The sequence below is a fragment of the Pseudophryne corroboree genome, chromosome 6, assembly GCF_028390025.1.
Source record: "Pseudophryne corroboree isolate aPseCor3 chromosome 6, aPseCor3.hap2, whole genome shotgun sequence".
NCBI classification, from domain to species: Eukaryota; Metazoa; Chordata; class Amphibia; order Anura; family Myobatrachidae; genus Pseudophryne; species Pseudophryne corroboree.
In genome coordinates this window covers 587,507,634-587,531,275 of record NC_086449.1, presented here as the reverse complement: position 1 = coordinate 587,531,275, position 23,642 = coordinate 587,507,634, and the positions used below count along the sequence as shown (strand labels likewise).

At 44.9% G+C, this 23,642-nt stretch overlaps 1 protein-coding gene across 2 annotated transcripts in view; it reads right to left on the bottom strand.

Annotated features, from left to right (window-relative positions):
- Positions 1–1,894: 1,894 nt before the first annotated feature.
- Positions 1,895–23,642, bottom strand: part of FAM193B (family with sequence similarity 193 member B) — a 138,308-nt gene continuing 116,560 nt past the window's right edge. For both annotated transcript variants that reach the window (XM_063927967.1, XM_063927968.1), the window contains 3 exons: positions 4,494–5,364; positions 4,239–4,314; positions 1,895–3,552 (listed from right to left, as the gene is read on the bottom strand). In XM_063927967.1, the coding sequence (XP_063784037.1) occupies positions 3,456–3,552; positions 4,239–4,314; positions 4,494–5,364 (1,044 nt within the window). In that variant the 3' untranslated portion in view covers positions 1,895–3,455. The remainder of the gene's footprint in view (positions 3,553–4,238; positions 4,315–4,493; positions 5,365–23,642) is intronic.

Below are 23,642 nucleotides of genomic sequence, written 5' to 3'. Positions count from 1 at the left end.
CGCTTCATCACACACCTCATTTAATTCATCTGATTCAGGAAAAACTACGGGTAGTTTTTTCACACCCCACATAATACCCTTTTTTGTGGTACTTGTAGTATCAGAAATGTTCAAAACCTCCTTCATTGCCGTGATCATGTAACGTGTGGCCCTACTGGAAAATACGTTTGTTTCCTCACCGTCGACACTGGAGTCAGTGTCCGTGTCAGTGTCTGTATCGACCTGAGGTAACGGGCGTTTTAGAGCCCCTGACGGTGTTTGAGACGCCTGTACAGGTATTAACTGATTTGCCGGCTGTCTCATGTCGTCAACAGTCTTTTGTAAAGTGCTGACACTATCACGTAATTCTTTCCATAAGACCATCCAGTCAGGTGTCGACTCCCTAGGGGGTGACATCACTAACACAGGCAATTGCTCCGCCTCCACACCATTTTCCTCCTCATACATGTCGACACAACGTACCGACACACAGCACACACACAGGGAATGCTCTGACAGAGGACAGGACCCCACTAGCCCTTTGGGGAGACAGAGGGAGAGTTTGCCAGCACACACCAGAGCGCTATATATATATAGGGATAACCTTATATAAGTGTTTTTCCCTGATATAGCTGCTGTATATATTTATCTGCCAAATTAGTGCCCCCCCTCTCTTGTTTTACCCTGTTTCTGTAGTTCAGGACTGCAGGGGAGAGTCAGGGAGCCTTCCTCCAACGGAGCTGTGAGGAAAAAATGGCGCCAGTGTGCTGAGGAGATAGGCTCCGCCCCCTTCTCGGCGGCCTTTCTCCCGCTTTTTTATGGAAAAATTGGCAGGGGTTAAATGCATCCATATAGCCCAGGAGCTATATGTGATGTATCTTTTGCCAAAAAAGGTGTTTTTATTGCGTCTCAGGGCGCCCCCCCCCCCAGCGCCCTGCACCCTCAGTGACCGGAGTGTGAAGTGTGCTGAGAGCAATGGCGCACAGCTGCGGTGCTGTGCGCTACCTTATTGAAGACAGGACGTCTTCTGCCGCCGATTTTCCGGACCTCTTCAGTCTTCTGGCTCTGTAAGGGGGCCGGCGGCGCGGCTCTGGGACCCATCCATGGCTGGGCCTGTGATCGTCCCTCTGGAGCTAATGTCCAGTAGCCTAAGAAGCCCAATCCACTCTGCACGCAGGTGAGTTCGCTTCTTCTCCCCTTAGTCCCTCGGTGCAGTGAGCCTGTTGCCAGCAGGTCTCACTGAAAATAAAAAACCTACTTTAAACTTTTACTCTAAGCAGCTCAGGAGAGCCCCTTAGTATGCACCCTTCTCGTTCGGGCACAAAAATCTAACTGAGGCTTGGAGGAGGGTCATAGGGGGAGGAGCCAGTGCACACCAGGTAGTCCTAAAGCTTTTACTTTTGTGCCCAGTCTCCTGCGGAGCCGCTATTCCCCATGGTCCTTTCGGAGTCCCCAGCATCCACTAGGACGTTAGAGAAAATTTGATTGCCAAGACAACCATTCAGAGGGCTGATCTCAGATTTGGACATACATGTACAAACACTTGCAGGGCCAAACCTGAAAGATCTGTCCAGATGACTCTTGGGGAAGGTTGTCAGGATCAGACATGGCAACATTAGTTGGATCAGAAGATGCATAGTCAAGTGCTGCCAATATCAGATCTGCCTTTGATTGCTAATTGGAAGCCTTTTTAGATCCACACTTGCTTTTATTTGCAGCCAATTAAGTCTGAACAACTGAAGTTGCAGTACTGTAGGTAAGGGTAATCTATTATTGTGGAACATCAGAAATATTTGTGAAAGTTTCTAGATTTTTAACTATAATTTACTTTTAGGGGGGATGTCCAGCAGTAAATCTAAATACTACAAATAGGCTAGTTTTCGTAGCAAAAGTTTATTAGAAAAAAAAAAAAAATAACCCAGTGCAGGTAGGTGAAAATACCTCTTAAATATTTACAGCAGACATTGTTCCTGTGGACAAGGTAAATACATAAAAAAAAAAAAAAATTCAAAAGTAGACACGACTCAATTATACCTGTGTCCAAATGTCATTTAATCTTTCTATCTGAAAGATTTTCACAGTATAAAAAGTAAATAAAAACACAGCAATGCCAATATACACTTGGCGAACAGAACATTAATAAAATGTAATGTCGAATCCAGAGAACTGGACTTGTTTATCCACAAGGCCAGAGTCCCACGGTTTATTCGATCATAGCACCAGCTGTCAGATAAAAAATACCATTAAAAAAAATATATATTAAGAAAAGGAAAAGAAACAAAAAGCAACATTATTTCTGTCTCACTCTACTGTAGCCAGATACATTGTTTTGGTTGATAAAATGATGCAAGGGCAATACACATTGCAGAGGAAATGGGACTATTAAAAGAGTGCATTAGTTAAAACAATCAAGTACCTCCCCACTGCACCTTATTGAGCACTTCATATAAGATGCACAGTAGAGAAACAGGAGCGATACAAGCACTTGATAAGAGACATGATTTGCGGATGTAGGAATACATGCAAGTCATTTGTGGCTTCTGTTCCCTTCTGTCCTTTTGAAATCACAGAGAAACAGGACAGTCTCTTTGCACAAACATTACAACTTCTTGTTCTGAAGGAATATATTATTAGTTAACTGTGGAAATTACAGGACTGAAGAAGCAGGTAGAGAATAAAAGTGAGTGTTTTACCCACCGCTGCAGTCCTGGTTTTATGAAGAGATAGGGTAAGCAGTACAATCTGTAATGGTTCCCAGTACGTAAGTGCCCGCTGTGAGGATGGCCCTCTTTTCACTGGACAGCACATTCTCCAGTTTATTAAAAACTATGTGAACACGCAGATAAATCTACAAAATGTAAAATGAGGCCATGTTAGACCAAAACAAAGGAAAAACTATATTAAATTCATCCTGAAAAGAAAAAAACAACAGTTCATATCTGCAACAACGTTTTTGTAGTTTATCCATGGTCATGTCCTGTATTCAAAAGGTAAAATGACCTGTGTCGCTTGGGTATTTAAGAACTGATCACTTAATGCAGTCCATTCAATATTAGTGTCCAAACATTAAATTCCTTTTGTCCGTCATTTGATCAGGTAAATTATTCCATGCAGTGACCTATTTTTTTTATGAGAGGTGAAAAGAAAATGATCCAAGACAATCCAAACATTGTATTTGTTTTTTTTCTGAGAGGACATGCAAAGGTCAGTTATGCCATGCCTAATCTGGAAAGTGATGCTGAGAGGGATTAAAGACATTTCAGCAGTGAGGGCCAGATGGCAAGGGCTTAAAAACATATTTTGGTCATTATCTTTGCTTTTAGCAAAAATCCGTGTGGACGCATTGCTAAAATCCAACAAAACAACTTTGTAAGTTTGCAATATGGAGTAGTGGGTAACCAGAGGGTAGATATATGGGATAAGTGATATAGGTCTGTGACTTAAAACAGGAGGGAACTGTAGTAAGAGTGGAGGCATCACTGTGACACGCTGGAAGTGGCTTTCTTCAGGCTAAAGTTAGTCCAGTTCACAGCCACTTTCTGGCGTGTTTGCTTGGCGGAATCCAGGCAAAACCTAGGAAGGAACAAGATGATATGGCTTACTACATGCTCCTGCTTTTCTGCAACATGGACATTTATTTTACATAAAGGCCTGATGACACCCAACAGCCCAAGTTCACAATGTACAGATGTGTCCTCATACATCTTGCCACAATATGCCACGTAGCGGGAGATGCTTGGCATGAGTGATCCGACAGGTCACGTGCGACTCCTTTAGCTTTAGGCGTCTTCTTTTGCCAAATAATGCGTCTTATTTATCTATTTATTTATTACCAGTTATTTATATAGTCTTATTCACATTGCTCTGCGAATAGGACACACAAGCAGACTCTTCTGATTAAAATGCTACGCGGCATGCCTATATTCCCTGTGCGTCTGCAACTTCATTTGAAATGGTACATTACAGTGTACAGGAAAACACTAACGTAAGCAGATACAGCCATGGTCGCAAACAGAATATAGGCATGCCAGATATCATTTTAATCAGCATAAGCTGCTTGTGTGTCCTATACATATCATTTTGCGAATAAGATGCATTTTAATGGAAAAAGTTGTAGGTAAATATGCGTGGCGCTACCAAATGAATAGAAGGGCTGTTTAACATGCAGGGAGGCTAGATGTAAGTGGACACTCTGTATGCAGTGCATATTACATTGTTTTGGTCAGGGGTTGTCATCGTCTCAAGATGACCAATCTCACCTCTTGAAATACTCTACTTCTCGATCAGTCTCATCCATTTCCATGCTGTCCATATCCTTCGGAAAGAACACGTCATCTAGGAGAATAGAGGGACATTGAAGCAGATTGTAATAAAAGACTGACAAATAACTAATAAAGAGACAAACTTGTTAGCCCCACACAAAATTTTATATGCTACAATTAAACAAAAGAGATGATACAAATCAAATAATCTTCTGACACATTAATCAACATTGAGACAATGTTGAAACATACCAACTGAGATACTGGGTTTATCCATCTTGTTTCTACATTTTCTGGCTTTGCCTTTAGTCCCACTACTGCTTTTTACATCAGTCCTCTGAAATCCCTCTGCTTCACTCTTAACTTTATCTGTCCTTAAATTAACAGAATTCACAGTAACTGGTCCTTGTTTTGAAATGTCCTCTGTTTTTAGAAGTAGTGGCCTCGGCTGTGTTTTTGCTTCTTGCAGAGTTGTTTTGTCCACCATAGCCTCTCTACCACAAAGCTTATACTTTTGTGTCTGTAGGATTTGCCTTTTGCTCTTCTTCGTGCGACTTCCAACTGTGGACTGTTCCTGAAGTCTCTGGTTTTCAGAGCTGCACAAAACTTTGTCATCTGGAACAATGGCAGAACTTTGCCCAGATTCTGAGCTCTTTTGAGACTGAACCCATATCATACGGGAAAGATTAGGAACAGCACTTAGCCTTTTAACACCACCATTTTCTGGAGATTGGGAAGGAATATTGTTATCATCCTCTGGAAAGCATGGATCCTGACTCTTTAAAACATTAAGAGTAAGAGGGGACAAATCAAGATCAATCTCTTGGAGATCAGAAGAACCATTAAGGTGGGATAGCAGATTTTTCTGCTCCAGCACAGCTGCTTTTTTGGGAAAGTCATTGACATCAAGGTTTAGATCATAGACACTAAAGCTGGCCCTAATGGAGTCTTTGATGGTATTCTTTATCTCTTCAAGCCGGCTGGTAAGAAAACTGTTCACCCGCTCCAGTTCAATCTGAGGCCACTGGAACAACTTTTCCCCAGAAGATGGAGCCCTTGTGTCTTCAACAGATGAATCATATACGTCAGACGGTTTCTGAGCACCAGCCTCCAGAAGGGCCTTCTATGGAAAAAAAAAAAAAAAATAGTTTTAAAGACATAGCAAACATTTCCCATGAACTGTGCCTAGCTCATAACCAACGTAATTCCAAGTGTTTTCTGTTCTGAATCATTTGCAACTATCCAGGTACATTTAGGAGCACGATGCCTCTGACAATCAGGACTTGAAAATCGAATGGAGAATGGTTTTCAAGTGATAACTGCACTCTCAAGTCATTTCTCCTCCCTCCCATTTCCTATCTGTAGCAAAACTTGCCACTTTTGTTGATATTCAGGATTCTCTTCAAAGCTTTCCACACACTGTATATACAAGAGGTTCCCAAACACGGTCCTCAAGGCACCCCAACAGTCCAGGATTTAGGTATATCCATGGCTCAGCACAGATGGTTAAATCAAATTGACTGAGGTGCAAATCAAGTCACCTGTGGCTAAGCATGGATAAATTTAAAACCAGGACCCGTTGGGGTGCCTTGAGGACCGCGTTTGGGAACCTCTGGTATATACAATTATACAAAATGGACTATTAATAAACATCAAATATTCACTGTATTAAATAAACAAATAAATAAATAAATAAATAAACAAACTCCATATATGATAGATAGATAGATAGATAGATAGATAGATAGATAGATAGATAGATAGATAGATAGATAGATAGATAGATGAATAACAGAACCAGTATCCATAGAGAACCAATTTGGAAGAATACACAGTATTGGAATTAAAGATCAGATAAGCCTATATGAATGTCCTTTAACAGACCCAATACAGTATATGTACACGTACATTATTGTGTAATGAATACGCAGTCAATTTAAGAACTATTACACTATCAGCGCTCTCCTGTTTCTTTTTCATCCACTAGGGGTCACTGGAGTACTCTTGGGATATGGACGGTGTTAGCAAGGACAGGGCACTGAATATTCAAATTTCAGTAACTCTCCTCCCCTCCATACTCCCAGAATACCTCAGTGTTTTTTCGGTGCTCACATGGATAGGAGCACAAAGTGTGGAGCTCCTCCACATATTCTACTTTTAGATTGTTTTATTTTTGCTATCGGTCCGGGATTACAGAAGCTGCTGCGTGCAGCTCTTGGCGTGTCGGGCCTCACAATAGAGCCCCCTCACAGCCACAAGCAGCTCAGCTAACTTCAGCTGAGGCTGCAGAAAGGACTGGACGGAACTTGATCGAGAAGCCCCGTCAGAGCCCATGAGCACATAACTTCAGAAGTGCTGCAGAACGTCTTGCTGGAGAAGCCCGACAAGAAAAAGGTATTTATAAACAGGGCGGTCAGTCAGGCTGCCGCCCCGCCGTGTGGGGGACTATTAGACACGTTGCCACCCCCCGAAACTACCGCTCTCCGCTCCCCGCAACCGCTGATGTCCGCTCCCCGCCGCCCCCCTCCCGGCCGCCGCTACTTCCGGCCGCCGCTCAGAGGGATGCGCTGCATGGCCGCTCCAAGCGACGTTGTCAGCGCTCCCTGCCTGTCCTGCTCTGCACAGACCGCGGACAGCGCTCACTGCTGCCGCGGTCTGTCCCCGTTGCCGGCGGCTCTGCTCACTTAGACCGCGGACAGCGCTCACTGCTGCCGCGGTCTGTCCCTGTAACGGCGCCAGCTCAGTCACTAAGAAGGGCACGTTGGGGGGGGAAGTTGCCGGCGGCTCTGCTCACTCAGACCGCGGACAGCGCTCAGTGCTGCCGCGGTCTGTGCCTAAAAACAGTCCTCTCGTAGTTACTGGGCTCATGCTGGACAGACAGGAGTTTCACTGCCCCTATTCCATGCAGCGCAACTGCAGGGGGGGGGGGGGGGGGGGGGGAGTTTGTGCCCACAGCAGCAGCAATAGACAGCTTTTTCTAAAGAAGGCTGTATTGGGTTATATATGCATAAGGGCACGTTTTATAACATTGAAATGCAATATGTAGTATGCTCTATGTAACTTTGACTATACGCACATGGCTGGAGGCTATTTTAACAATGCTTCCTGTTTCTTTTCTAGAACTTTCCTGTCCTACAACACTGCTCCACCAGATGGCGCAGGGGTGTTAGTAGGAATTTTCACTCATGCACTGCTCTTCAGCCATATACACACGTTAGGAATTTTACTGAGTCGTGGAATTTGTCTGGTTACATAATAGGTAAGGCGTCGGCAAAACCTCACTGCGCAAGATAGTGAGGATATTAGACAGCCGGGCAGTGTTAATTTCACCAGGGCGGTGCGTCAGTCTCTGAAGTTTACAGAGACTGAAGAAACTCTAATGCCTGATGGGGTAGTATTTACTAGACGAAACAGAGCTCCGGTGTGTTTTCCGGTTTCGGAATCTCTTAATAAGATGTGTCAAAGTCGAAAAATATCATGATGCATATGCCTTGTACTAACCCCTCATGCACACGCGTGCTGCTCGTGCACTCAGTCCCCCGTGCGTACACATCCCCACAGGTTGCGTAAGCGACGCACCAGCGTCTCGTGCGCACAAGATGTGTATTTACGGCGGAGTTTGTGAGCGTCTTGCGTGCGACTCGATCGTAACATATTTAACCCATATAGTGTGTTTTATAGTTAATATTCCCCTAGACCACAGGTTCTCAAACTCGGTCCTCAGGACCCCACACAGTGCATGTTTTGCAGGTCTCCTCACAGAATCACAAGTGAAATAATTAGCTCCACCTGTGGACCTTTTAAATTGTGTCAGTGAGTAATTAATACACCTGTGCACCTCCTGGGTTACCTGCAAAACATGCACTGTGTGGGGTCCTGAGGACCGAGTTTGAGAACCACTGCCCTAGACAATGTCAGCGAGTATGTTTAGTTTAAACGGTTCCTGGACAGAGCGATTCCTCTTTGCATGATAGGAAGGGTCAGATAAAGCTGTAGGGTATTTTAAGGGTAACATTTCGGTGTTGGTTAGGAAAGGATCGCTCGCTCCTGCGTATAGTTATGTACAAAAGTAGTTTATGAACATTGACTGTATTTGCCGTTTATTACACATGCGGCTGGAATCCTGAGGATACCTCCCACCAGAGCAGTTGGGGAAAGACACAGCCCACCTGTTCAAATCCACCTATGACCTTTGCTATAATGTGGAGACACATTCCTGTGTCCAATGAACAATGAGATTATAGGGACCATTGTATTGTGAATGTATGTTGTGTACATAAAGACCACCATTGCCTGGCCAGACACACTCTCTCTGAAGGCTTTCTCCCTGAATGCTGAGAACTGGATCCAGGACGCGCTTGCGAATCATCCCCACGTATGTATATTTCTCTGTAGCCATTTTATTATCCATTCTGTTCGCCATTCGTTTCAATTTGTTCACTCGTTTGTTATTGTTCATATTATTCTCTGTTATTGTGTTAGATTTTGATGTTAGTTTGTAGTGTATAACTTGTATTGTGTTTTTCCCCTTTTCTCTGAACAATCCACGGCAGTGTTAGAACTGCTGCGGTTTTAAATCCAAACCAGGTCTTGTGTTTTCACTGTTTACTGCAAAGGGCTTTTCTTAGCGTCTCAATCGCTCAAACAGCATACACATTGTTAAGGTTTTTAAGCGTTACATCATTGTAGTATTTGACTACTAAGGTTTAGAGTATAAGCATATTCTTACTGTGTGTTATTAATAAGGTTTACTGTGTCATTCTGTGAGCGTCTGCGCCGCTCGTGTCTCACTCTCACGGCGCAGTGTCCGCTACGCCAATAGCGTAGCAGTACGGTACTCGGTACGCCTATAGCGTGCTTGGTACGAAGCGTGAATCCATGAGCGTACGCATCGCTCGTGCGTCGCGCCCACGGCCTGGCGTCTGTTACGCTAAGTGCGTACCCCTACGGTACTCAGTACGCAAATAGCGTACTCAGTCTGTAATAGTGTATAGCTTTATGTTTAATGGTAATAATTGACATCAATTGGGGAGCTCGTCCGGTTCTCCTCATATCCGCAGCCTAGCAGGACAAGGCAGACTTTTTATCCATCAGCAAAGGCCGGGAAGGTAGTATCCCCTGTTAGCCGTTTTGTGGTCGGGGATACATTGGTGCTGATTAGATAAGCGTCTGCTCTGCAAGGTTTGTAGGGATGCTGGTGGGATCCGGAAGGTAAGAACGTAAAGCTATTTTTAAAGTCTGTGAATTTCTGAATACAAGCATACACCTGTACTCTGCATATCTGATTATATTGTTGCAAAACAAGGTTCAAATGAGTCATATTGTGTTTGATTCAGATTGGATTGCTTATCTGTTTAAGTAGGTTTAAAAGTATATTTAAAAGTTGCTGCAAAAGCCTTGATATAGTGTTGTTTTATTGTTTTGTTTTTTTAACTCAGGCCTAAAATAACTTCAGGGGCTTGCATGGTGATTTTTTTTGTGACAAAGGAAGCCGCATGGTCTGTCCTCCATTTTGTGTAACCCTCATGGATGTGGAAGGGGGAGGAGCAGCGTCCATTTTGGGAAGGTCATTTTTTCCCCCCTAAATGGCTGATTTTCAGTCTGCTCAGGAATAATCAGCCGTCCTTGGTCAAAAAGAAATCACCATTTATGAGTTACCAATGCATTTATTTAACCCATGCCATAGTCAATTACAAATAGATTCAGATGGGGCTTAATAAAAGTTAATAGTAAGATGAATATTTGATGTAAGAACCACATACAGATAAACAAAGTTTTTTTTTCTCTTTACCTCTAGGATTCAGTTAAACTCTGCTTGTTGTAAAATAGCCATTGAAATGCAAATTAACCTGTGCGGCTGCTTTTTCCTGGCAGTGAAAAACCACCTTCACAGACAGTCAAAAGCACATTCATATGCAAATTAGAAGCACTTAATGAGTAAATGAGTCTCAGGAGACCAGTGAATGGTACATAGATAAAATATTATAATTATGTGTGTGTGTTTATATCAATGTATGTTCTGCAAGATAGCTATCCAATATAAATCATACTATTAGAAGCATTGATTACTATATTCATTTAGACCTGTATTTTGTGTATTCTGCATAGCTACTCGCTTGTTGCCATTAGCATTGATTATTAGATACATTTTGACCCGTGCTGAGAAATTTGTTGCTATTTAAAAAAATATAAAGTAATATTTAAGGGAGTACATGTAAAACACACACGCAGCCTGGCCCAGTTATAAAGGTTTATACAGGAGATACTGTGTGGTGTGGGTAAGCGATTATAGTTGAATATCGTTTACATTTATAGAAGCGTGTTATTTGTATTGCGGCGGACGTATCCGGCCTTTGCATACGTGTCTCGGACCACGTGCGTATATTACGCAACGTGCGTACGGATACGCCCACTAAATACAAATCACACGATAGCACTGTTTTAGTTTAGGCGATACGGTAGCCACGCGATAATAGCACAAATTGATCAAGTATCCAATATTTAGTTTAAAAACACCTTTTTTTCTGTATTACCTCTGGGGAGAGCTATCAGTTTACAGGAAATGATTTCTCTGACGTCCTAGTGGATGCTGGGAACTCCGTAAGGACCATGGGGAATAGACGGGCTCCGCAGGAGACTGGGCACTCTAAAAGAAAGATTAGGTACTATCTGGTGTGCACTGGCTCCTCCCTCTATGCCCCTCCTCCAGACCTCAGTTAGATTTCTGTGCCCGGCCGAGCTGGATGCACACTAGGGGCTCTCCTGAGCTCCTAGAAAGAAAGTATATGTTAGGTTTTTTATTTTACAGTGAGACCTGCTGGCAACAGGCTCACTGCAACGAGGGACTAAGGGGAGAAGAAGCGAACCTACCTGCTTGCAGCTAGCTTGGGCTTCTTAGGCTACTGGACACCATTAGCTCCAGAGGGATCGACCGCAGGACCCGTCCTTGGTGTTCGTTCCCGGAGCCGCGCCGCCGTCCCCCTTACAGAGCCAGAAGCATGAAGATGGTCCGGAAAATCGGCGGCAGAAGACTTCAGTCTTCACCAAGGTAGCGCACAGCACTGCAGCTGTGCGCCATTGCTCCTCATACACACTTCACACTCCGGTCACTGAGGGTGCAGGGCGCTGGGGGGGGGGGGGGGGGGGGCGCCCTGAGCAGCAATAAAAACACCTTGGCTGGCAAAATAATCACAATATATAGCCCCAGAGGCTATATATGTGATAATTACCCCTGCCAGAATCCATAAAAAAGCGGGAGAAAAGTCCGCGAAAAAGGGGCGGAGCTATCTCCCTCGGCACACTGGCGCCATTTTCTCTTCACAGTGTAGCTGGAAGACAGCTCCCCAGGCTCTCCCCTGTAGTTTTCAGGCTCAAAGGGTTAAAAAGAGAGGGGGGGGCCCACTAAATTTAGGCGCAATATTGTTTATACAAGCAGCTATTGGGGAAAATTCACTCAGTGATAGTGTTTTTCCCTACATTATATAGCGCTCTGGTGTGTGCTGGCATACTCTCTCTCTGTCTCCCCAAAGGGCTGTGTGGGGTCCTGTCCTCAGTCAGAGCATTCCCTGTGTGTGCGCGGTGTGTCGGTACGGCTGTGTCGACATGTTTGATGAGGAGGCTTATGTGGAGGCGGAGCAGATGCCGATAAATGGGATGTCGCCCCCTGTGGGCCGACACCAGAGTGGATGGATAGGTGGAAGGTATTAACCGACAGTGTCAACTCCTTACATAAAAGGCTGGATGACGTAACAGCTATGGGACAGCCGGCTTCTCAGCCCGCACCTGCCCAGGCGTCTCAAAGGCCATCAAGGGCTCAAAAACGCCCGCTCCTTCAGATGGCAGACACAGATGTCGACACGGAGTCTGACTCCAGTGTCGACGAGGTTGAGACATATACACAATCCACTAGGAACATCCGTTACATGATCCCGGCAATAAAAAATGTGTTACACATTTCTGACATTAACCCAAGTACCACTAAAAAAGGGTTTTATGTTTGGGGAGAAAAAGCAGGCAGTGTTTTGTTCCCCCATCAAATGAGTGAATGAAGTGTGAAAAAGTGTGGGTTCCCCAGATAAGAAACTGGTAATTTCTAAAAAGTTACTGATAGCGTACCTTTTCCCGCCAGAGGATAAGTTACGCTGGGAAATATCCCCTAGGGTGGATAAGGCGCTCACACGTTTGTCAAAAAAGGTGGCACTGCCGTCTTAGGATACGGCCACTTTGAAGGTACCTGCTGATAAAAAGCAGGAGGCTATCCTGAAGTCTGTATTTACACACTCAGGTACTAGACTGAGACCTGCAGATAGTGCTGCTGCAGCGTGGTCTGTAACCCTGTCAAACAGGGATACTATTTTGCGAACATAAGACGTCGTCTTATATATGAGGGATGCACAGAGGGATATTTTGCCAGCTGGCATCCAGAATTAATGCAATGTCCATTCTGTCAGGAGGGTATTAGAGACCCGACACTGGACAGGTGATGCTGACTTTAAAAGGCACATAGAGCCTTATAAGGGTGAGGAATTGTTTGGGGATGGTCTCTGGGACCTCGTATCCACAGCAACAGCTGGGAAGAAAATTTTTTACCTCAGGTTTCCTCACAGCCTAAGAAAGCACTGTATTATCAGGTACAGTGCTTTCGGCTTCAGAAAAGCAAGCGGGTCAAAGGCGCTTCCTTTCTGCACAGAGACGAGGGAAGAGGGAAAAAGCTGCACCAGTCAGCCAGTTCCCAGAATCAAATTCTTCCCCCGCTTCCTCTGAGTCCACCGCATGACGCGGGGGCTCCACAGGCGTAGCCAGGTACGGTGGGGGGCCGCCTCAAAAATTTCAGCGATCAGTGGGCTCGCTCACAGGTGGATCCCTGGATCCTTCAAGTAGTATCTCAGGGGTACAGGCTGGAATTCGAGGCGTCTCCCCCCCCCCCCCCCCCGCCGTTTCCTCAAATCTGCCTTGCCGACAACTCCCTCAGGCAGGGAGGCTGTGCTAGAGGCAATTCACAAGCTGTATTCCCAGCAGGTGATAGTCAAGGTGCCCCTACTTCAACAAGGACGGGGTTACTATTCCACACTGTTTGTGGTACCGAAACCGGACGGTTCGGTGAGACCCATTTTAAATTTGAAGTCCTTGAACACATACATAAAAAAATTCAAGTTCAAGATGGAATCGCTCAGGGCGGTTATTTGCAAGCCTGGAGGAGGGGGATTACATGGTATCCCTGGACATCAAGGATGCTTACCTACATGTCCCCATTTACATCCTCACCAGGAGTACCTCAGATTTGTGGTACAGGATTGCCATTACCAATTCCAAACACTGCCGTTTGGACTGTCCACGGCACCGAGGGTCTTTACCAAGGTAATGGCAGAAATGATGATACTCCTTCGAAAAAAGGGAGTTTTTAATTATCCCGTACTTGGACGATCTCCTTATAAAGGCGAGGTCCATGGAGCAGTTGTTGGTCGGAGTAGCACTATCTCGGGAAGTGCTACAACAGCACGGATGGATTCTATACATTCCAAAGTCACAGCTGGTTCCTACCACACGCCTGCTGTTCCTGGGGATGGTTCTGGACACAGAACAGAAAAAAGTCTTTCTCCCGCAGGAGAAAGCCAAGGAGCTGTCATCTCTAGTCAGAGACCTCCTGAAACCAAAACAGGTATCGGTGCATCACTGCACACGAGTCCTGGGAAAAATGGTAGCTTCTTACGAAGCAAAATTCCATTCGGCAGGTTCCATGCAAGAACCTTTCAGTGGGACCTCTTGGACAAGTGGTCGGAATCGCATCTTCAGATGCATCGGCTGATAACCCTGTCTCCAAGGACCAGGGTATCTCTACTGTGGTGGCTGCAGAGTGCTCATCTTCAAGAGGGCCGCAGATTCGGCATACAGGACTGGGTCCTGGTAACCACGGATGCCAGCCTTCGAGGCTGGGGGGCAGTCACACAGGGAAGAAATTTCCAAGGACTTTGGTCAAGTCAGGAGTCGTCCCTACACATAAATATTCTGGAACTGAGGGCCATTTACAAGGCCCTAAGTCTGGCAAGGCCTCTGCTTCAAAACCAGCCGGTACTGATCCAATCAGACAACATCACGGCAGTCGCCCATGTAAACCGACATGGCGGCACAAGAAGCAGGATGGCGATGGCAGAAGCCACAAGGATTCTCAGATGGGCGGAAAATCACGTCTTAGCACTGTCAGCAGTGTTCATTCCGGGAGTGGACAACTGGTAAGCAGACTTCCCCAGCAGACACGACCGACACCCGGGAGAGTGGGGACTTCATCCAGAAGTCTTCCAACTGTTGGTAAACCGTTGGGAAAGGCCACAGGTGGACATGATGGCGTCCCGCCTAAACAAAAAACTAGATATTGCACCAGGTCAAGGGACCCTCAGGCAATAGCTGTGGACGCTCTAGTGACACCGTGGGTGTACCAGTCGGTTTATGTATTCCCTCCTCTGCCTCTCATAACAAAGGTACTGAGAATAATAAGAAAACGAGGAGTAAGAACGATACTCGTGGTTCCGGATGGGCCAAGAAGAGCTTGGTACCCAGAACTTCAAGAAATAATATCAGAGGACCCATGGCCTCTACCGCTCAGACAGGATCTGCTACAGCAGGGGCCCTGTCTGTTCCAAGACTTACCGCGGCTGCGTTGGACGGCATGGCGGTTGAATTCCGGATCCTAAAGCAAAAGGGCATTCCGGAGAAAGTCATTCCTACGCTGATAAAAGCCAGGAAAGAAGTAACCGCAAACCATTATCACCGTATTTGGCGAAAATATGTTGCGTAGTGTGAGGCCAGGAAGGCCCCAACAGAGGAATTTCAGCAGGGTCGTTTTCTGCACTTCCTACAGTCAGGAGTGACTATGGGCCTACATTTGGGTTCCATTAAGGTCCAGATTTCGGCTCTGTCGATTTTCTTCCAGAAAGAACTGGCTTCACTGCCTGGAGTTCAGACATTTGTAAAGGGAGTGCTACATATTCAGCCCCTTTTTTGTGCCTTCTGTGGCACCTTGGAATCTCAACGTGGTGTTGAGTTTCTTAAAATCACATTGGTTTGAGCCACTTAAAACTGTGGATTTGAAATATCTCACGTGGAAAGTGGTCATGTTATTGGCCTTGGCTTCGGCCAGGCGTGTGTCAGAATTGGCGGCTTTGTCATGTAAAAGCCCTTATCTGATTTTCCATATGGATAGGGCAGAATTGAGGACTCGTCCCCAGTTTCTTCCTAAGGTGGTATCAGCTTTTCACTTGAACCAACCTATTGTAGTGCCTGCGGCTACTAGGGGCTTGGAAGATTCCAAGTTACTGGACGTAGTCAGGGCCTTAAAAAATTATATTTCCAGGACGGCTGGAGTCAGGAAAACTGACTCGTTTTTTATCCTGTAGGCACCCAACAAAATAGGGGCTCCTGCTTCTAAGCAGACTATTGTTCGCTGAATTTGTAGCACAATTCAGCTGGAGCATTCTGCGGCTGGATTGCCGCATCCTAAATCAGTAACAGCCCATTCCACGAGGAAAGTGGGCTCATCTTGGGCGGCTGCCCGAGGGGTCTCGGCTTTACAACTTTGCCGAGCTGCAACTTGGTCAGGGGCAAACACGTTTGCTAAATTCTACAAATTTGATACCCTGGCTGAGGAGGACCTTGAGTTCTCTCATTCGGTGCTGCAGAGTCATCCGCACTCTCCCGCCCGTTTGGGAGCTTTGGTATAATCCCCATGGTCCTTACGGAGTTCCCAGCATCCACTAGGACGTCAGAGAAAATAAGATTTTACTCACCGGTAAGTCTATTTCTCGTAGTCCGTAGTGGATGCTGGGCGCCCATCCCAAGTGCGGATTGTCTGCAATACTTGTATATAGTTATTGCCTAACTAAAGGGTTATTGTTGAGCCATCTGTTGAGAGGCTCAGTTATATTTCATACTGTTAACTGGGTATAGTATCACGAGTTATACGGTGTGATTGGTGTGGCTGGTATGAGTCTTACCCGGGATTCAAAATCCTTCCTTATTGTGTCGGCTCTTCCGGGCACAGTATCCTAACTGAGGTCTGGAGGAGGGGCATAGAAGGAGGAGCCAGTGCACACCAGATAGTACCTAATCTTTCTTTTAGAGTGCCCAGTCTCCTGCGGAGCCAGTCTATTCCCCATGGTCCTTACGGAGTTCCCAGCATCCACTACGGACTACGAGAAATAGATTTACCGGTGAGTAAAATCTTGTTTTTTTCTGATCAGAAAACTATAGAATGATAGTGTGGGCTGAAAAAAGTATGAGTGTATTGAATCCCGCTTGGTGGGCTTGGTGATCTTGGTGAAGCTTGGTGATCTTGGTGAAGCTTGGTGAAGCACGGTCTAGGTGAAAACGTGCGAGCACGGTTTTGGTGAACACGTGCGATGGAGTGTGATAAAGTTTTCGTGGTATTACGCTCCGGCTGTTGTGGAGCACAGACGGAAGAGACTCCAATGATCCTACCATTTATAGATAACAAGTGTCTATAAGTGGTACGATTGGACCGCACGGTTGTATGTGTAAACAATTGACGCAACATGATATGAGGCTGCATATTCGTGCGTAAATCTTATCCTCAAACGCGTTGTAGTGAGCACATGCAATCGTGATTTGTGTAAAATAAAGGTAGGGCCTGCAACGGCTACACGAGTCTGCTAGAAGGCGGACCGGGGATACCCGGAGCAGAAGAAGTTCAGTGGAAGAGCTTGAAGGATTTCCACCGTAGACTTCTGTGTTTGGTGCATTTTAGGAAGTTTTCCTGTGTTAAAAAGGTCCACAATGGAAGCCAAGTGCACAACACAGGGACGTTTAGCAGTCAGGGTTCAGACTGCAGAGATTTGCAGACCCCGAGGGTCTGCTCGGTTAGTAATGTGGGGGAAGTATGGTCCCCACACTGAGAACTTTTGTGATGAATGGACACGAATGACTGTGGGGGATAAAGCACCATTTCCTGGGATAGGTAGTTTTGACTCAGAGGTATTGCATAATCTAAGGCTTAGGATCTGTCTCATAAAGTCCCAAAAACAAAGGGTCAGACACACAAACTGTTTACATTTATGGCAACGAGAGAGTGATATACAGAGGGAATTAGCTTACACAGCTGGTTCCAACACTAGCAGAAAACTGATGGTGACTGGAGAAACAATGGCTACAGAGAATGGCATACTGGAATATGATGACAATAAGAGTAAACGTAATAAATGTGTTAATGACGATAGGAGTAAAACTGATAAATGTACAAATTCTAACCCATGCAAGTTGCACCCCATGTTAAACTTCCCTCAGGATTACAAGCAAGAAAGTGAGCCCAGCACGATGTCGGTACTTTCTCCAGCAGCCACCATACAAGACACCCAGGTGGGCACGGCCCAATCAGTAAAGGCAGTAGTAAAGCCCCCTAACGGAGGGTCAGGTGAGGTCGTGTCCACAGGTAAGTACGGTATTGTACATTATGCACAGACAATTGCACCTCACATTGTAGAGTCAACACAAGATGGTGTAGTTGAACTTAATCCTGTCAGGGTGATTGCAGTCCCAAATGGAAAGACTGACGCTCTGGGAGTCACTCCCATCAGGAACATTGCAATGCATTGCCCCTGGTCCCGGACAGAATTAAGGACAATTATGTCTGAATTTCCCGATCCCAGGAGAGATTTAGCCGCATGTCAAAGGTTTATTAAAGAACTAGGAAACGCCGCCGAACCCCATAATAAAGATTGGCGGACATTGCCGAGGGTATGTCTACCCTCCAATATTGACCCTGCGAAATTCATCACTGATTGTAAGTTAGACGCAGAAGTACCTCTCACTGAGGAATACAATCAGGACAATGTAAAACAGATCAACCTGCAATTAGGAGTATATTTCCCAACTGTTGTCAAGTGGAACAAAATTTTCTCCATTAGACAAAAAGAAGGTGAAACTGCTTCTGATTATTTCCATCGAGCATTAGAGGAAATGGCTAGATACACTCGGTTCGCAGACATTGAGGAAAGTGTACATCATAGAGAGGTAGCGGTGTCCGTATTAATGGAAGGTTTAAAAGAAGTGTTGAGAACAAGGGTACAGACCACTCAACCTAACTGGAGAGGTATCTCGGTGGCTGCATTAAGGGAGTCCGCTATCGAGCATGACCATAATATCCAAAGAACCAGGGAAGCACAGGGAGAGCGGTTGATGGTGATGAGCATCCAAGCACTAGAAGAGGCATCAAATCGACCAAAACCCCCAGCCCCTGGCACATGGAGGAAGCCAAGGGTTTGTTATCTGTGTAAAAGGGAAGGGCATTATGCCAGCAACTGTAACAGCACACATAAAGTCAGACCTCCTAGACAAAAACACGAGCAAAGTTATGACACAAGTAATTGGAATCAGGGATCATATAGGAAAAATTCTGGGCCGCACCTGTAATTTGCAGCCAGTGAAGTTGATTATTAGCCTAGATAGTAAGCCTGAGGTTACAGTCGATGTAATTGGTAGGTCATTCCTTGTAGACACAGGGGCGGCCAGGTAAACTCTGTGATTTATCTTTAAATGTTTCCTTTTCATCTCTGACGTTCACCAGCAGAACTACAGCTCAAACATCACATGTCTACTAGGTCTTTTTCAGAGGTCTACCCAACCCCAGTATATCTTACCAGCATAATTGTGCCTGGCCACGCACAGAGGGTGGAGAGTGGAAATACTGGTGGGGGAGACTGTGCAGAGAAACCGATGGACATGTTGGTGTGACAGCCTGATGGTAAACGGAAATCTGACAGTTTTTTTTTCTCTTTTTCTATTGTTCACTCTCTTTTTGTTCTTTCATGTTCTACGGATGGTATGTCACACAACAGTTAAACAAATGGTAATGCAAGATTTATGCTCCTTACAGAAAGATCGCTGATTCGGAAAGAATATCGTATCACTGAAGTGTTCATTTTGGGAAGACTAAGAGGCAGCACTGTTGAGACGGCATCTGAGCAAGAAGAAGAACAACAACAAGACTAGAGGACAATTATCGTAACAATTTTCTTTCCCTTCAATTATTTTCTTTACCCCCATTACCACTCTTTCTTTCTCCTCCTGCAAGATGGACTTGCCCCAAGAGACTGCATTCCGTGTTTTCCTGTTGACCCTGTTGTTGACCAGAGCAGTCTATTTCGGTGAGAGTACCAGAGAGGTCGAGAAAGGATCTGGAATGGGTTCTGATGACAAGGGCGGATTCGTAGAATTCCAAGAGCAACACAATCACCGAGCAAAGGCGAGTATCAGAAAACGATCTGGTAGACATTGTGAAGGATTGTTAGCTGAAGAGAACTGTATCTGTAGGAATTGTGAAAACATAGTTGAGGACGGGTGCATCCAGAGATGTCAGTCCAGCCTTAATATCAACATGGACAGTCATCCATTGAGTGACTATCACTCATTAGTGGGTAAGGTTTTAAACCAAACGGAATGCTGGGTGTGCTCACAAGTACCTCAAGGTCAGAGCAAGTCAGGACTAGTGCCATACTCTTTAACAATAGGTGAGGTACTTGAATTAAGGGGTGGGAGACCGGTGGACAAGAAATTTAATATTTCTAGGCCTCCTAGTTTGAAGCTCCACCAATATCATGTGGATAGGTCCTTAATATGTTTTAACATTTCCAATCCCCGAAAGCCGGGAAATTGGGAAGTGACATGGAACAACCGAACCATGGCATTTTCACACAGAACCGATAGAATGCCCATAGACTCAGAGCTTATACGCCAAATAGCCAACGGTGGGAGATATTTTCAGTATAGGTACACTCTAGGAAGTAGGACCATGCGAGTTGGAGAAGTATCACCAGGATACTGTGCGCATATCATACAGCCTGATACGTGTACTAGACAAATGAGAGAGTTCGGGATAGGATTTTTCACCTGGAAGGTTTGTAATATGGTGATGTCATATTCTGTCCCATATGTCCTCCCCGATGATGCATATTTCATATGTGGGAGGAAGGCGTATAAGTGGCTTGCCCCAAACTCAGAGGGATTGTGTTACATTGGAAGAGTATTGCCAGAAGTAATGACCATTACCCATGAAAAGATGAAAGACGTTCACCGCAATGCTCAAGCTCCTTACACTCACACTCATTACGAACACATTGTTAAGAGACACCTTAGAGATAGGACAGAGCACGTGATTTGATCCACGAATCCACCGGGATTCAACTCCTACTCGCGCTAGATATCACCCGTACCGCCAGAGGAGTTATAAATTTTAGGTATATAACTGCGCTAGCGAACCTGATAGACAATATCACCGAGATGTATGATGACACCTTCAGGTATACTGGGAGAGAATTACAAGCTTACAAAATGGAACTGATCCAGCACAGGATGGTTCTAAATTACATCACAGCGGTGACAGGCGGGTATTGTGTCACCCTAGCAACTCAGTATGGTGTGAAGTGCTGTACATATATCACAAACAGCACTGATGACCCAACCGAGGTCATAGATCAAAAGATGGACGATATCTTGCAATTGAAGTGGGAGTTCCGAAGGAGGCACAACCTTACCCTTACTTCTGTGAGTAATGAACTGACCGGCTGGGTATCATGGTTGAACCCACGCAGTTGGTTCTCAGGTTTAGGAGAATGGGCTCAAAATGTTATCGTTACTGTAGGGAAATTTCTCTTATGTATCCTAGGAGTTGTCATAATGATTGGTTTGATATTTAGATGTGTTCGGATTTTAATGAATTGCAAGCGTAGTACCAAATTGATGAGTTTGAGGAGCGAGGGCATTGTAACAACAACTGGTTTAATTTATGACCCATCAATCGAGACAATGCTGTGATAAGACGTGATTCCACGGTCCGTTACTTTCACCCGTTTCTCCTTTGTTTTTCTCCAAGGTAAAAAGACATCCACTCGGAAGAAGATTTTGATGACCTTTTATACAGACCATTGATAAACTTTTTCACAGACATTTGATGAACTTTTAGAGACTTTAACTTTCTATGGACACTTGAAAAACTTTGCTTGCCACTTACAGCAAAGATACAGCAACCCGGACAAGACATCAACAAGACATCCAAGGACAATCACATACATTATCATATGAATGCATTTATAACGCATGTTTCTTATCTTCATCTCTACGATCTTCAGGTAGTGACACACATAGTCGACAGGTAATATAGGCACATATATTAGCACTCACATATTTTCCCCCATCATGTATCATCAACTAATGTGCACCCCATTTGTTGGAACTAAAAGCCGAAAAGAGCTTGGTAGAGTTTGTTAGCCCACTTACAGACCCTTAATACGGGATAAGAAGGATTCAATGTATACTTCGCAATACCTCGAAGCTTATTTTAGAACATGTACGGCACGATGATACATGACCCCTCAGACATGAATTTCATACATACATGCTTTTACTATCCCACTAGGCCATACATTTCCCACCTTCTACTCTCCTCCCTACACCCAATCATATATAGGTATTTCACGGTATTATATATTTTTCTGCTTAGTTGTTTAGATAAGTGGCAGTTATTGTTGACTGCCAAAGGGTGGACTGTCAAAGTCGAAAAATATCATGATACATATGCCTTGTACTAACCCCTCATGCACACGCGCGCTGCTCGTGCACTCAGTCCCCCATGCGTACACATCCCCGCAGGTTGCGTAAGCGACGCACCAGCGTCTCGTGCGCACAAGATGTGCATTTACGGCGGAGTTTGTGAGCGTCTTGCGTGCGACTCGATCGTAACATATTTAACCCATATAGTGTGTTTTATAGATAATATTCCCCTAGACAATGTCGGCGAGTATGTTTAGTTTAAACAGTTCCTGGACAGAGAGATTCCTCTTTGCATGATAGGAAGGGTCAGATAAAGGTTGAAAGGTGGTGTCTAGTATCCAGCTGTAGGTCATTTTAAGGGTAACATTTCGGTGTTGGTTAGGAAAGGATCGCTCGCTCCTGCGTATAGTTATGTACAAAAGTAGTTTATGAACATTGACTGTATTTGCTGTTTATTACACATGCGGCTGGAATCCTGAGGATACCTCCCACCAGAGCAGTTGGGGAAAGACACAGCCCACCTGTTCAAATCCACCTATGACCTTTGCTATAATGTGGAGACACATTCCTGTGTCCAATGAACAATGAGATTATAGGGACCATTGTATTGTGAATGTATGTTGTGTATATAAAGACCACCATTGCCTGGCCAGATACACTCTCTCTGAAGGCTTTCTCCCTGAATGCCGAGAACTGGATCCAGGACGCGCTTGCGAATCATCCCCACGTATGTATATTTCTCTGTAGCCATTTTATTATCCATTCTGTTCGCCATTCGTTTCAATTTGTTCACTCGTTTGTTATTGTTCATATTATTCTCTGTTATTGTGTTAGATTTTGATGTTAGTTTGTAGTGTATAACTTGTATTGTGTTTTTCCCCTTTTCTCTAAACAATCCACGGCAGTGTTAGAACTGCTGCGGTTTTAAATCCAAACCAGGTCTTGTGTTTTCACTGTTTACTGCAAAGGGCTTTTCTTAGCGTCTCAATCACTCAAACAGCATACACGTTGTTAAGGTTTTTAAGCGTTACATCATTGTAGTATTTGACTACTAAGGTTTAGAGTATAAGCATATTCTTACTGTGTGTTATTAATAAGGTTTACTGTGTGTCATTCTGTGAGCGTCTGCGCCGCTCATGTCTCACTCTCACGGCGCAGCGTCCGCTACGCCAATAGCGTAGCAGTACGGTACTCGGTACGCCTATAGCGTGCTTGGTACGAAGCGTGAATCCATGAGCGTACGCATCGCTCGTACGTCGCGCCCACGGCCTAGCGTCTGTTACGCTAAGTGCGTACCCCTACGGTACTCAGTACGCAAATACCGTACTCAGTCTGTAATATATAGCTTTATGTTTAATGGTAATAATTGACATTATCAGATGTTAGTAGAAACACGGAAAAATCCAGATAACCGGTTTTCTATACCTCGCAGATTTAAGTCTAGTTGCCCATTTCCAGAGTTTGTAACATCTACATGGGGGAATCCGCCAATGGTGGATTCGTCTGTGTCTAAACTTACTAAAAATATTAACATTCCAGTAACAACTGCTACTACGCTTCAAGACCCGTCAGAGCGTAAACTAGAAGCTATGCTAAAGTCCATGTATACAGCAGCAGGAGTGTTGCTTAGACCTGGTTTGATTGGCATTTGGGTAACTAAGGCGCTAATGGTATGGATGCCGAAACACAAGTCTGGTCTACATGACGATCACCTTATACTTCTCACAGATCACATCTGTGACGCTGCTGAGTATCTAGGTACAGCTTCTACTGACGTCTGTCAGCTCACTTCTCGCATTTCATCGTCGCTAGTTACGGCACGATGAGCACTCTGGCTGCGGTCTTGGC